Source organism: Schistocerca gregaria, chromosome 5 (assembly GCF_023897955.1).
Source record: "Schistocerca gregaria isolate iqSchGreg1 chromosome 5, iqSchGreg1.2, whole genome shotgun sequence".
NCBI lineage: Eukaryota > Metazoa > Arthropoda > Insecta > Orthoptera > Acrididae > Schistocerca > Schistocerca gregaria.
The window spans coordinates 671,684,600-671,697,770 of record NC_064924.1 but is presented as its reverse complement, the minus strand read 5'-3'; the positions used below and the strand labels follow the sequence as shown (position 1 = coordinate 671,697,770).

At 46.1% G+C, this 13,171-nt stretch overlaps 1 protein-coding gene across 1 annotated transcript in view; it reads left to right on the top strand.

Annotated features, from left to right (window-relative positions):
* LOC126272090 (laminin subunit alpha-1) overlaps positions 1 to 13,171 on the top strand; it is a 1,228,077-nt gene that overhangs the window by 979,743 nt on the left and 235,163 nt on the right. The window contains exon 15 of the mRNA XM_049974652.1: positions 1,172 to 1,278. Coding sequence (XP_049830609.1) covers positions 1,172 to 1,278 — 107 coding nt within the window. The remainder of the gene's footprint in view (positions 1 to 1,171; positions 1,279 to 13,171) is intronic.

Here is a 13,171-nt window from a genome sequence, read left to right as displayed (position 1 = left end):
TGAATGTCCAGCCGGTTTGCATCTTGCAAGGAGCTGGCCTCTGATCTTGATGGTAATTACTGTGGCACTCCATTTTTCATTCGGTGTTCATGGTGCAAGTTAATGGTTTGTTTTGAACATTTCTCGAATGTCGACGATTTACATTTTGTGAAGAGTAGCACAGATATCCCAGAGAAGGCTGATTTCTGCACATCCCGTAAACTCATTTTCTGTTGTCCTCCGGATGGACATGGTCAGTCATTTGTAGCTAATATTTTCCTGTCACTTTCAAATGAGCCTTAACAAAAGACTGAACCTGCGACGTCGCACTCAAGGGGTTCCTTGTTAGTACAGTTTCTTTAATTAGTTTTGATCTCTGGTCTAGTTCAATAACCTTTAGAATTTCTATTAATTTGTTCCAGTAGACGTTGTCGAACAATTTCCTGAGATCCACGAAAATTTTTCTGCTGCTTCTAAAACTTTGTTCAGTTACTATACTGTGAAGCCCGCCCAGTTAGCCGTGTAGATTAACGCACGGCCTACCGGACTGGGAAGGAGCGCCTGGTCCCCGGCACGAATCCGCCCGGCGGACTTGTGTCGAGGTCCGGTGAGCCGGCCAGTCTGTGGATGGTTTTTAGGCGGTTTTCCATCTGTCTCGGCGAATGCAGGCTGGTTCCCCTTATTCCGGCTCAGCTACACTATGTCGGCGATTGCTGCGCAAACAAGTTCTCCACTTACACGTACACAACCTTTACTCTACCACGCAAACATTGGGGCTACATTCATCTGGTGCGAGACGTTCCCTGGGGGGATCTGCCGGGGGCCGAAAGGCACAAAACTCTGTAAGCGTGGTTCGGTGTGGGGCGGCGGAGGGGTGAAGTGGACTGCGGTAGTCGTTGTGGGGTTGTGGACCACTGCGGCTGCGGCGTAGACGGAGCCTATCCGTCATGTCTAGGCCCCCGGTTAACATACAATAGAATACTATACTGTGAATGCATAGGACAGCTTCTCTTCCTCCTCTGTTATCTCGGAAGCCAAACTGGTGTTCAGCTAAGCTCGTGTAATATATGAGAGTGACGATCTAAGCTACCAAAGTTTCATTACTTCAGCAGGCAAGAAATTGAGCGACGTGTACGAGTGGTGTGTGCCGTGTTTTGCCGGTGTCACCAGTGCGGCCCTCTCTGTCTTGCAGGCTGCGGCTGCCACTCCGTGGGCGCGACGAGCGCGCTGTGCGACATCGTGACTGGACAGTGCGCCTGCAGACCACACACGACCGGCCGCGCCTGCGACCGCTGCCAGGTAACCTGCCCTACCACCGGCCGGAGTGGCCGCACGGCTCTAGGCGCTACAGTCCGGAACCGCGCGACCGCTACGGTCGCAGGTTCGAATCCTGTCTCGGTCGTGGATGTGTGTGATGTCCTTAGGTTACTTAGGTTTAAGTACTTCTAAGTTCTAGGGGACTGATTACCTCAGATATTAAGTCCCATAGTGCTCAGAGCCATTTGAACCATATTTTTTTCTGCTCTGGTTCCTTATCTCGATATGCAGCCGTAGGTCATAAATACACAGGATGATTTCGTGATGATGATGATGATGATGATGATGATGATGATGATGATGATGATAAAAACTTTCAGGACGACGGAGAAGTGTAAATGTGTCAGTCTGAGGTAGGATACCCTGGCCTGCAATGACCGAAGTGAAAGTTAAAACGAAAACCGCTCCGATACTTCTGAAGTGGACTTTTTTGCTTTCCATATGTGAGGGGAGGTGGTATCGGCCAAAACAAGAAAAAAATCTAGTAAACATTGGCTCTAAAATCACACCTAAAGAGCTATGAGCTCTCGTTCAGTAGAACGCACTGGTTCAGTGTGTTTCACAGTAGCAAAGATGAACAAGTTCTGTTTACCTGTTTAGGTAGCCACTTTAGAGCCCATGTGTACTGGACATTTTTTCCTTGTTCTGCTCAAATCTACTTACTTTCAAAACATGAAAAGCAGGGAGCTTTCAGCAGAAGAAATTTGTTTCACTGTATCGAAGATTCAAGTGCTCATATCTCTTAAGGCATGCACTATAGAGCCCTCGTTTACTGCAATTTTCTTATTGTTTTAGTCCATACTACCTCCTCCCCAAAATGTGGAAGAAAAGAGCCTGCATTAGATGAGGTTCACAGTCAGAGGTATCGGAGCAACTTTTGCGTATAACTTCCGGACCAAAGTTTCTTACCTCAGATTGATACTGTTGTGTGCATAGTTCCGCGTAGTCAGCGCGTACACAACTTTACCACTAGAGCGCGCCCCGCTAAGCACAATAGCGCAGGCGCAGCGCTCGTCCGTCTCCGCACTAACGAGATGGCGCTGCCTTAGAGACGGACCAAATTCTGCTTCCGACGATCCGCATATTAATATGTAACGCAGCCAACGAGATTGCTGCTAACGTAGAACCTTTTCTTCTCGCGGATCACCCTCGCGCAGTGATACCTGAATGCGCGAGGTATTATAATGAGTGTACAGACCTCCGATTAGTCAGTCTGCATTTATCTGCACCTGTCTGTACCAGTCTGTATTAGTCTGTACCAGTCTATAGTCAAGTTTCAGTCTGCGCCTAATAAGATTACCATATTCCTGTACATAGCCATGAAGATAAATAAATAGACACTTTGTCAAGTATCAGAGATATGTGAGAATAAGATTAACGTACCAAGACCAAAGGAACTTCAGACTGCCAATTGTAAACAGCATCCAGAATCAAGTTACGTAATGTCTATGCTTTTTAGTATTTTAATAAATGTATGTGAAAATTAATCAACTTCTGTTTAAAGTTGGTCACCGTCAATCTGCTACTCTAAGCGTGCAAATGGCATTTCTATCTTCTGACTAATGGCAGAAGATAAACACGCCACGATAGGACCACGAGACATATTGCTGACACTCGCCTACTTCGTTAGAGCGACAAGTCAAATAATCTGATGGTGTGTGTACTGAAGGTCTTACAGTACGCACTCAACAGATACATTTACCCTTCCCCATCATCCACAAAAGTTTGTAATATCGTCACGGAATTACACTGTATAACTTAAATGGCCTTAACTTCTTCATCTATTCTTTGAATTATTCCGATTTACTACACCTGTTCGGTTAAGACCATTTATGAAAAAGTTTGAGCGTCTGTCATTCGGCCAGTGTTCTCTAATGATTTACATCGTGTCCTACAAGTAAATACGCAGTTGACACCTTCCCCTATTTTATCGGTTACCTGGTAAAATTTGAAAGTGCTTCATTACACGTAACACATGAAGGTTCTGTAGCAAGACGTTCACCGAAACACCTACCAAACTGTTGGGACTGAAGCGTCACATACCTGTCCATTTAATACCCGTACAAGTGCTAGACAGTCTGCCTCTATCCTGAGCTAATATGTTTCTGATATTATCTGGTACATAGCGCCCATCTCTAATAAAAATTGACCGAGATCAGACATACGGGACACAAACACACTTCAATCACACACAAAATAAATACATGTAAGTGAGACATATAAACGGATTAAAATACCTACAAATATTATTCAGCAAGAGCTGCTGCAACAATAACTTTGGTTTACTGTTTGTCATTGAAGATGGATGTGTGGGTACACAGTGCAACCTTGTTACAAGTAAACGTCTAACACAGAACTAGTAACTTTGTTACATATTGGCTTATTATTGACAGTAATTTACATCTGTTAGAATTCAGAATGTCTTTGGTGGGAAACATTCATTATCTAGCAGTGAAATTATTAGAAATGACGCAGCTGTAAACAGTTTCCACTTGAAGACACTGTTAACTGATTATAAATGCCTGTACTGTTTCACCAGCACTGCCTTTAATAATGTGAGTTCACAACATCTATAGGACAAAATTGTTTAACATTTATCCCTAGTGTTTTCAAAATATCGTAAGTTAAATTATACAACCGTTAGGTCAACATAACTTGTTATATGAATCTATGTAACGTTTCTGACATTGAAATTGCCCTTAACAGCACAGATTTAATTTTAATGTGAGGTGTTAACAAAGGAGAACTGGTAAAAAGTAAATTGAAAACTGACTTGAACCTATCTACCACACTTTACTGTTATTTTTACTATAGGTGCACCGCAGCAACGAAATATCGACAGTGTGATTTCAGAGCTTCCTACCTGAGACAACTGCAGCAAGACCTCTGGGACCGACCCTCCGTTGTCTCGCCGATGACCGGTCCGTCAGAATACACCAAAAATAAAACCTCATCGGTCCAAAAGCAGAACGGGACAAGCTCAGTCGAGTTAATTTAACAACAACAACGCAGGTTACCAGAAACAACAGTGCACGGCAGCACTAGCATTAATCCCGACGCATTGTCCGCCCATTTACTTTTTTATGTAAGCCGTTCTGGAGCTCGGCCCTCCCACGGACTCCAATACAATTTTGAAAATACCAAACCGGTCCACAGACAGCCCATTGCTCCAAACGTGAACAGTCCGTTTCACTCGTAATATTCAGCTGGACTCGTAGTTCCAATGTAACATAGCTCACGGACGCTCCTCAACTGTCTCTTCGTAACATTATACCGAAATATTAAGTTTCCTAAAGGGCCGAAGCTCCTAAAACTGCAACGAAATTACACACATGCATGGAATTAACTTTACACGATAAATAACGGTGCTTGGTATTGGCTTGTATCCTGAAATCTTATTATATACTCCTTCTACACTGTTTCAAACAAAACTGCTGTTTTGTTTTGTTTTCTTCCTCGTAATCTGTTTTAATAGAAAACAGGAAAGCTGTGTTTATGACTTCCAGGTTTATGATTAGAATTCTACTGTGGAATCTGAATCGTCCGAAATTTTGTAATCCGACCCCTCTGCAGATTAAAACTATGCAAAATACTGCCAATGAAGCTTATCCTTAAAGATTCAGCAGCAGGAGAGATGTCTCACATCCCGTGTACCAAAGTTCCCAGCCGATTTACCCATCATTTAAAGCGAGTTCTGTTCCTACTCAAGGTTTCGTTGGCAGTAACAATAAACAAAGCTTAGTGCCAGAGAGGGGAAGAGGAGATGAACAGAACAGGAAATAGACAAAGAGAGCGGGAAGGAGGGAATAGACAGAAAGTTGGTGCATGACAGGGGGGGGGGGGGGGAGGAGGAGGAGATGGACAAAGAGAGAGGGGACAAGAAGAATAGTACGTATATCCTATTGCCGGGTTCGCATGTGTTGCTCTGATAAGTACACACATCAAAAAAAAGTTTTGAATCACGCCATTTCCCAGAACTCCTGAAGACAGACGTTGACTGTGGATATTGTATCACAGACACAGTCTCTTTAACTGTTCAGAGGAGTCACGAAACTTGCCTAAAGATGTAATCAACCTTGCATGAGCAGCGCCTATTCGACGGAGGGGGCCCGGCAGCCTATCACTTCCAGTCATTCCACCAGGAAGGAGGTACACGGTTCGCGTTGTCTGTAGTTCAATCATGCCTAAACGGTCAATACCGCGGTTCGATCTCGTCCGCATTGTTCCTTTGTGCCAGCGAGGACTCTCAGCAAGGGAAGTGTCCAGGCGTCTCCGAGTGAACCAAAGCGATGTTGTTTGGACATGAAGGAGATACAGAGAGACAGGAGCTTTCGATGACATGCCTCGCTCAGACCGCACAAGGGCTACTACTGCAGTGGATGACCGCTGCGTACGGATTATGGCTCGGAAGAACCCTGACAGCAAGGCCACCATGTTGAATAATGCTTTTCGTGCAGCCACAAGACGTCGTGTTACGACTCAAACTGAGCGCAATAGGCTGAATGATGCGCATCTTCACTCCCCGACGTCTAAGGGGAGCTCCATCTTTGCAACGAGGACACCATACAGAGCGGTACAGATGGGGCAACAACATGTCGAATGGACCGCTCAGATTTGGCATCACGTTCTCTTCAATGATAAGTGTCGCATACGCCTTCAACCAGACAATCGTCAGAGACGTGTATGGGGGCAACCCAGTCAGTCTCAACATACGCCGCTGGCGGTCATGCAAGGCACCATAACGGCCATACGACACGTGACTGCCATTTTCCGACCGATAGTGCAACCATATCGGCAGCATATTGGCAAGGCATTCGTCTTCATGGACGACAATTTGCGCCCTTACAGTGCACATCTTGTGGATGACTTCCTTCAGGATAACGACGTCATTCGAATAGAGTGGCCAGCATGTTCTCCAGACGTGAACCTATCGACCATGCCTGGGATACATTGAAGAGGGCTGCTTATGGACGGCGTGACTCACCAACCACTCTGAAGGATCTACGCCGAATGGCCGTTGAGGAGGGGGATAATCTGGACCAAAAGTGCTTTGATGAACGTGAGGATAGTATGCCAGACGATACAGGCATGCATCAATGCTAGAGGACGTGCTGCTGGGTATTAGAGGTACCGTTGAGTACAGCAATCTGGACCAGGTCTCGCTGTATGGTGGTACAACATGCAATGTGTGGTTTTCATGAGCAATAAAAAGGGCGGAAATGATGTTTTGTTGATCTCCACTCCAATTTTCTGTACAAGTTCCGGAACTAACGGAACCGAGGAGACGCAAAACTTTTTTTGATGTGTGTATTTATTTCATTTATATTAGTCCATCGCTTCCTTCCCCCTCCCTCTGTCCATCTCCTCTGTCCCCCTCTCTGACCATCTCCTACTCCCCCTTCTCTCACCCCTCGCCCATTCTCTGTCCATGTCCTCCTCTTTCCTTTCTATGCCCATCTACTCCTTCCCTCTCTTCCTGTGAGTCTGCTCCTCACTCTCTCTCTCTTTGTCCATATCCTCCTTCCCTCGTGTTTCGTGAACTACGTGTCGTTCAACGATATGATTTTCTACATCTACATAGATACTCCGCAAGCCAGCGCACGGTGCCTGGCGGACGGTACACTACACCACTACTACTCATTTCCTTTCCTGATCCACTCGCAAATACAGCGAGAGAAAAACGACGCTCTATATGCCTCCGTGTGAGCCGTAGTTCCCCGTATCTCATCTTCGTGGTCCTTACGCGCAATGTATGTTGGCGGCAGCAGAATCGTTCGGCAGTCAGCATAAAATGCCGAGTCTCTAAGTTTCCTCTAATGTGTTCCTCGAACGTCGCCTTTCCTCTATGGATTCCCATTTGAGTTGCCATAACATCTCCGTAACACAACGTGTTTTTCCTACTCATCCGCATTAATTTAGATTTTACCACATTTCGGACTAGCTGCCATACATCACACAACAGGAAATGTTGTAAAAGTCGTCTTGTATCTTTCTACAGTCACTCAACTTCGACACCTTGCCGTACACCACCGCATCGTCAGCAGACAACAACAGACTGCTGCTCGCCCTATCCGCCAAATCATTTACGTATTGAGAGGACAACAGCGGCCCTGTCACACTTCCCTGGGGCACTCCTTGTCTTTGATGAACACTCGCCTTCGAGGACAACGTACTGGGTTCTATTATTTAAGGAGTCTTCGAGCCACTCACAGATCTGTGAACTTACTCCGTATGCTCGTACCTACGCTAACAGCCTGCAACGGGGCACCGTGTCAAATGATATCTGTAAATCTAGAAATATGGAGCCTGCCCGTTGCCCTTCATCGGTAGTTCTCAGCAAACCGTGTGAGAGAAGGGCAAGCTGAGTGTCGCTCGAGCGATGCTTTCTAAAACCATGCTGATTCGTGGACACAAGGTTCTCAGTCTCAAGAAAGTTTGTTATATTTTGAGAATATGCTCAAGGGTTCTGCATTAAGCAGAAGTTAGCGATATTTGTCTGAAATTTTGCGGGTCCGTTCTTTTACCCTTCTTGTGTACTGGAGTCATCTGCGCTTTTTTCCAGTCGCTTGGGACTTTGTGCTGAGACTCACGATAAATGCAAGATAGGTAAAGGGCCAATGTCGTAGAGGACTCTTTGTATAATAGAACTGGAATTCCATCCGGACCTGATAATTTATTTGCTTTGGAATCTTTCAGCTGTTTCTCTACGCCAGGTATGCCTATTGCTACGTCTGTGTGAACGAGTTCTTGAACGTTAAATTGAAAACTTCGGCTTTCGTTTTGCCATCAGACTGGTCAACAAGGGGCTGAATGGAGGTCTCAGATCCGCTTAGCGATTTCTCATACGACCACAATTTTCTGCTTGCACCACGCGCATGAGGCCAGCAGTCATGAACGCCACCGCCAGCGGTCTTTACAAACTGAAAATCACCTCAGAACCCGCGCATCAGGCCTCGGATGAGGCCACCGGCAGACAGACCGAGTGCTCATTGGCTTTCTTTCCAGCCCTGAAAGCTGTCTGCCTAAGGGGCTCCACCGCGCCCCTATCATTGGAGCTCTCAATAGCTAGTAGGCGTGTATCAGCCGAGAGCTGGAGGCCGATTGGCTCACTAAACAGACGTACGGTTGCTTTCAAAACAAAACAAATGAGCAACTACTGCGCTACAGACTGCATGCATTTACACTTACAGAAACGCGGGATTAAACCTCTTAAACAGAGAAACACGCACGAAATGTAATAAATATACTACGTGGGAACACAGAAAGAAACAAACACTTAACTTGCCGCTTTTAAGTACATTCACCACCATGTGTAGATAATATCTGTGTAGATAATATCTGCTAAATGTGTTGCGAATAGAATTATAGCAAAGAAGCAATAAATGTAAGCGTTATGACGTCATGCCTGATGCGACACTTTTTTGCGTGAACAGCGAAAATGTAGCAGGCGTTAAACTTTTCCCTTTCATCATTTTGTGGGGGTTGTCAGCGGGAAAACATTTCATAAAGGTTTCAAAGTATGTGCTGAGTTTGTTGCAAGCCTCTCGAATACTGGATGCACAAAATGTGGGTATTCGAGAGTCGTGGCCTACACTCATTTTTCAACGCCACCTCTTTGACAGGTAGGCTCCACGTTCTCCTGTTACGAGCATCTGCATCACTGATGAGTGGTTTTGTAATTCCAGCTCGCCCTGCAATTTCCTGCTTTTTTGGCGCCCTCCATGTTGTTTTTCCACTGACAGGGTTCTTGAGTGCGACATTTAGTTCCACAGTGACTTCTGCAACAGCGTCCTCCTATTTTTCATCACAGACTTCTTCAGTTATCCTGTGTCAACATTAAACGTAAGACTTTCGTCCGCGTTGTAACTTAGCGAATGATGTTTTTTCAGCTTTTCTGTATGCAGTATAAATCTACCATATGGTGTCTCTTGAAACGACCGAACACTTCAGCTCCTGTGGTTATAGAAACATCTACCATACGAGTACCAATAATTTTCTCACGTTCAGATTCACTTAGCTCAGACATGATGCACTCACAACTACACAGAACACTGTTGACCACCACTGACGACGTACTGAGGACATTGCACAGCTGCTGTTTGTGGTCAAATACCACAGCAAAACCTTCATGCTTGGCAGGAACCTGCATTTATGTTCAAGTATCCATTAACACGGTGCGTGTACATTTTTGCCCAACCCCTGTACATAACTTTCGTTCATGAGTCTTTAACGACGTATTGGTGATTATTGACGTATGGTCTGTGCAAAATTATATCAGATGATTCCTCTCTCATTCCTCTTCGCCCAGCCCATATTTTCCTACTGCTTTTCCTTCTCTGCTTTTTCCTATAACCAAACTCCAGTCCACATCAAAATTAAATTTTCTTCTCCCTTAACAGCCTGAATAATTTATATTATCTCATCGTACATTCTTTCATTCTCTTTATCGTATCTGGAGTAGTTGACATATAAACTTGTAATACTGTGGAGTGTGTTGGCTTCGTGTTTGTCCCGGATTGATAATGCGTTCACTGTGCTGTTCACAGCAGCTTGTCATTCCTATTTTCTTATTCATTATCAGACCTATTCAGTCATTACCTGTATTTGATTTTGTGTTGACAACTCTCTACTAACCTGACCAGAAGTCCTTTCTGCTGCTGCACTTCACTAATTCCCACTGTACCTAACTTCAATCTATCACTGTTTCCGGATGTAACATTCCACGCTCCAATCTGTAGAAGATCAGTTGTGCTCTGTTGATCACATCCTCCTGAATATTCCGCGCCGGAGATCCGAATGGGGGCCTGTTTGCCCTTTGAAATACTCTACCCAAGAGGATAGTATCATGACTTAACCTTATAGAAGAGCTGAATGCCCTCGGGAGAAATAACGGCTGCAGCTTTCCCATGATTTCAGCTGTTTGCAGTGCCAACACAACAAAGCCATGCTGACCAACGTTAAAAGTTCAGATCAGCCAATCATCCAAGGTGTTGCCCCTCCTGAAAAGGCTGCTGCTTCTCTTCAGGAACCATATGTTTGTCTGGCCTCTCTACAGACACCCTTCCATTGTAGTTGCATTACTGTATCCGTGTCTGTACCAATGAGGCACATGAATCACCCACCTTGTCAACGTCCATGATTCGTGGAGTGAATGTACCCCTACCACAACATATTACGGTGATATATTTGTTGTCAGTGTGGTTGTAACACTCATGATGCAATATGAAACAAACATGTCTTAGTGTTTGATGGAAATATGGCTCTTGTGATGATTCACATGGAGAGCTTGTGATGATCATGAGAGATGACACAGTGTCACAAGACAAGCAAGCAGCTGGCCCCATTACAAACATGATGTGTTCAGACCCAGAATTTTCTACACATTCGTACAGGACATTTTCAGTAGTGTATTACCTTTTATCTGAAACAGGCGCAGTCCTGACTGTTCATGCGAATGAGGCCGAGGCACCTACTGTACGAACGTATCATGAGAAAGAGCAAAATATGGAATTATATTTTCCTTCGGCAAAAATGATACAGAAGTGGCAAATGTGAATCCTCCCTGTATGAAGCAAAAATGACAGCTAAGAAACGAACATAAAAGTAAAATTACTTCAATTTTTAATGAATTGGGAAAATTTATAGTGAAATTCATGTAGGTTATAAAGTCCTATTCGGAAAAAAATATGCAGGTCCGTATTTAGGCTGGCGCAACATGTGTAGCTGCACAGGCGTCAAAATGCTTCTGTCGAAAATTTTTTTTAAGTATTTTTAATGCTCATTGTATCGGCATTCAGGCATTCAATAATTTAATGACAAAGTGTTGACAAATATTTGTACCTGTCATTTATCTTCAAGCATGCAATTACTCGGTCCTTCCATATTTTTGTCCAACCCCTGTACACAGCCGTCCTGGGTAGTTCTTTAGCCAAATATAACATGTTTGCGCGAGCGCCTTAACGGCTCTGTCGAATTGGAGGCGCTCAACCCGCCGCAGCCTGTGTTGCACACACACTACGTCGGCCCGACCAAACATGAGGCGGGCGGCCGCGCCAGACCAGCCTTGCCTGCGGCGCAGCGATTTCCTACAAGACTCAGTCTGCTTTGGACCGGTGAGCGGCGAGGACGTCTTGTTTACGTCCCGTCCGCAGAGTCGCGAGCGCGCGTAGTGTGTTTACTTCCTCGCCGCAGCTAATACTCGCGTCCGTTAACACTGAGTCGCCATGGCTCATTCGTACAGAAATGCTACCATCAAGATCACCTTCCAGCCCGACTACGCACGACCACGATTCATCCGTGACGAGGTTCAAATACCAACACAGCACATCATCGGTATCCACCCAACCCATCACAAGTAGCGTCGTTTACGTCAAGATGGTCGATGACGAGTTATGTCACGCAGTTGTAAACAGATGCGCGAACACTCTCAAGTTCAAACACTCCGATGGTCACATCGGAGAGGTTACTGTTGACCATGCTGGACTAGGATTGCACACACTAAGAGTCTTCGAACTCCCTTTCGAAGTACCACCGGACGTCGTTACCTCAGCTTTCCGCCCTTATTGGACGGTAATTAGCCACGTGGCCGAAAAATGGAACACCTTCGAAACGTACCAGGTCCTCAACGGCGTCCGACAAGTGAAAATTGAATTAAAGAAACATGTGCCATCCTACTTAGTCATATGTGGCTGTCGAGCAATAGTAATGTACGACGGACAACCTCGTACTTGTTCTGGTTGCGGCCAGGAGGGTCATGTGCGCTCGGTGTGTATTCAACGTCGGGTTACACAACTTCCGTTACATGACACGACGCCACCTCCTACGCTCACGGCCCTCCCCCTCAATTACGCAGAGGTGACACGATCGACTGTCATGACAAACGACAACCCCCCCCCCCCCCCCCCCGGAAGACAGGAAGCGTTAGAATGCGCGCTTGTCCCCGGTCCTGGATTGACCAACACCATTACGGTGTCTGCAGAGGTTGCAGAACACCGCCCATCGACTCCACATGAAGATTCGGACGAGAGAATGGAACTCGACGCTAGGGTTGTACCGACCTCTGCTTTTCTACGTGAGGGGGATGCTATACGAGAGCCACAAGCTCTTTCTGACACAGAAACCCACGTCCGCAAACAAAGGTCACCGAGAAAACATAAAAAGCGACGTCGCACACCCTCAGACGATTGCCTCCAGCGGACGTCTTCTCCAGTTGACGACCGGACGGTCGACGAAACGACGAGGAAAATGGATGACACGAGATCGCCCTCACCTGTCTCTTTGTCTGATTTTGACAAACCCGATTCCGCTCTCTCGGGCAAACTGATGGCCAGCAAATTACCCGCCGTTGGTACACAACCGGAAACAACCGTCGGATTCACAATTCGTCACTCAGCCCACAAGTGTTCTACCGCAGCCACCGTTAACTTACGGACCTTGGGCGGATGACATTGAAGACGACTCTACAGCCGCTGTGGTGGATGAGGAGAGGGTTCTCTCCTCCCACAACTCGGCCCCTCCCGAGTAGCAACAGATGACGGCGCGGACGCCGCCAGCAGATCACAGGCCCCACCTTTTACGGCGACACTGACGGCGGCCCCCACCGCAGGAGACGATCTATAGACCTATCGATTAACGACCGTCAACATTAACACCATTCGGACACGTACGAAGTTGTCGCTGCTCCAAGACATGCTCAATGCAGCAGACGTTGACATTGACTTTCTCCAAGAAGTCTTCGCCGCCGATTTCCCGGGTATGTATGGTTATACGGCTCATGTGTCCCACGCCTCGCCAACTAACAGTGGAGTCGCAATTCTCTTCAGAGAGTGCCTCGAGGCGGACGAAGTCCTATATCTCCCCGACGCTAGAGGAATGG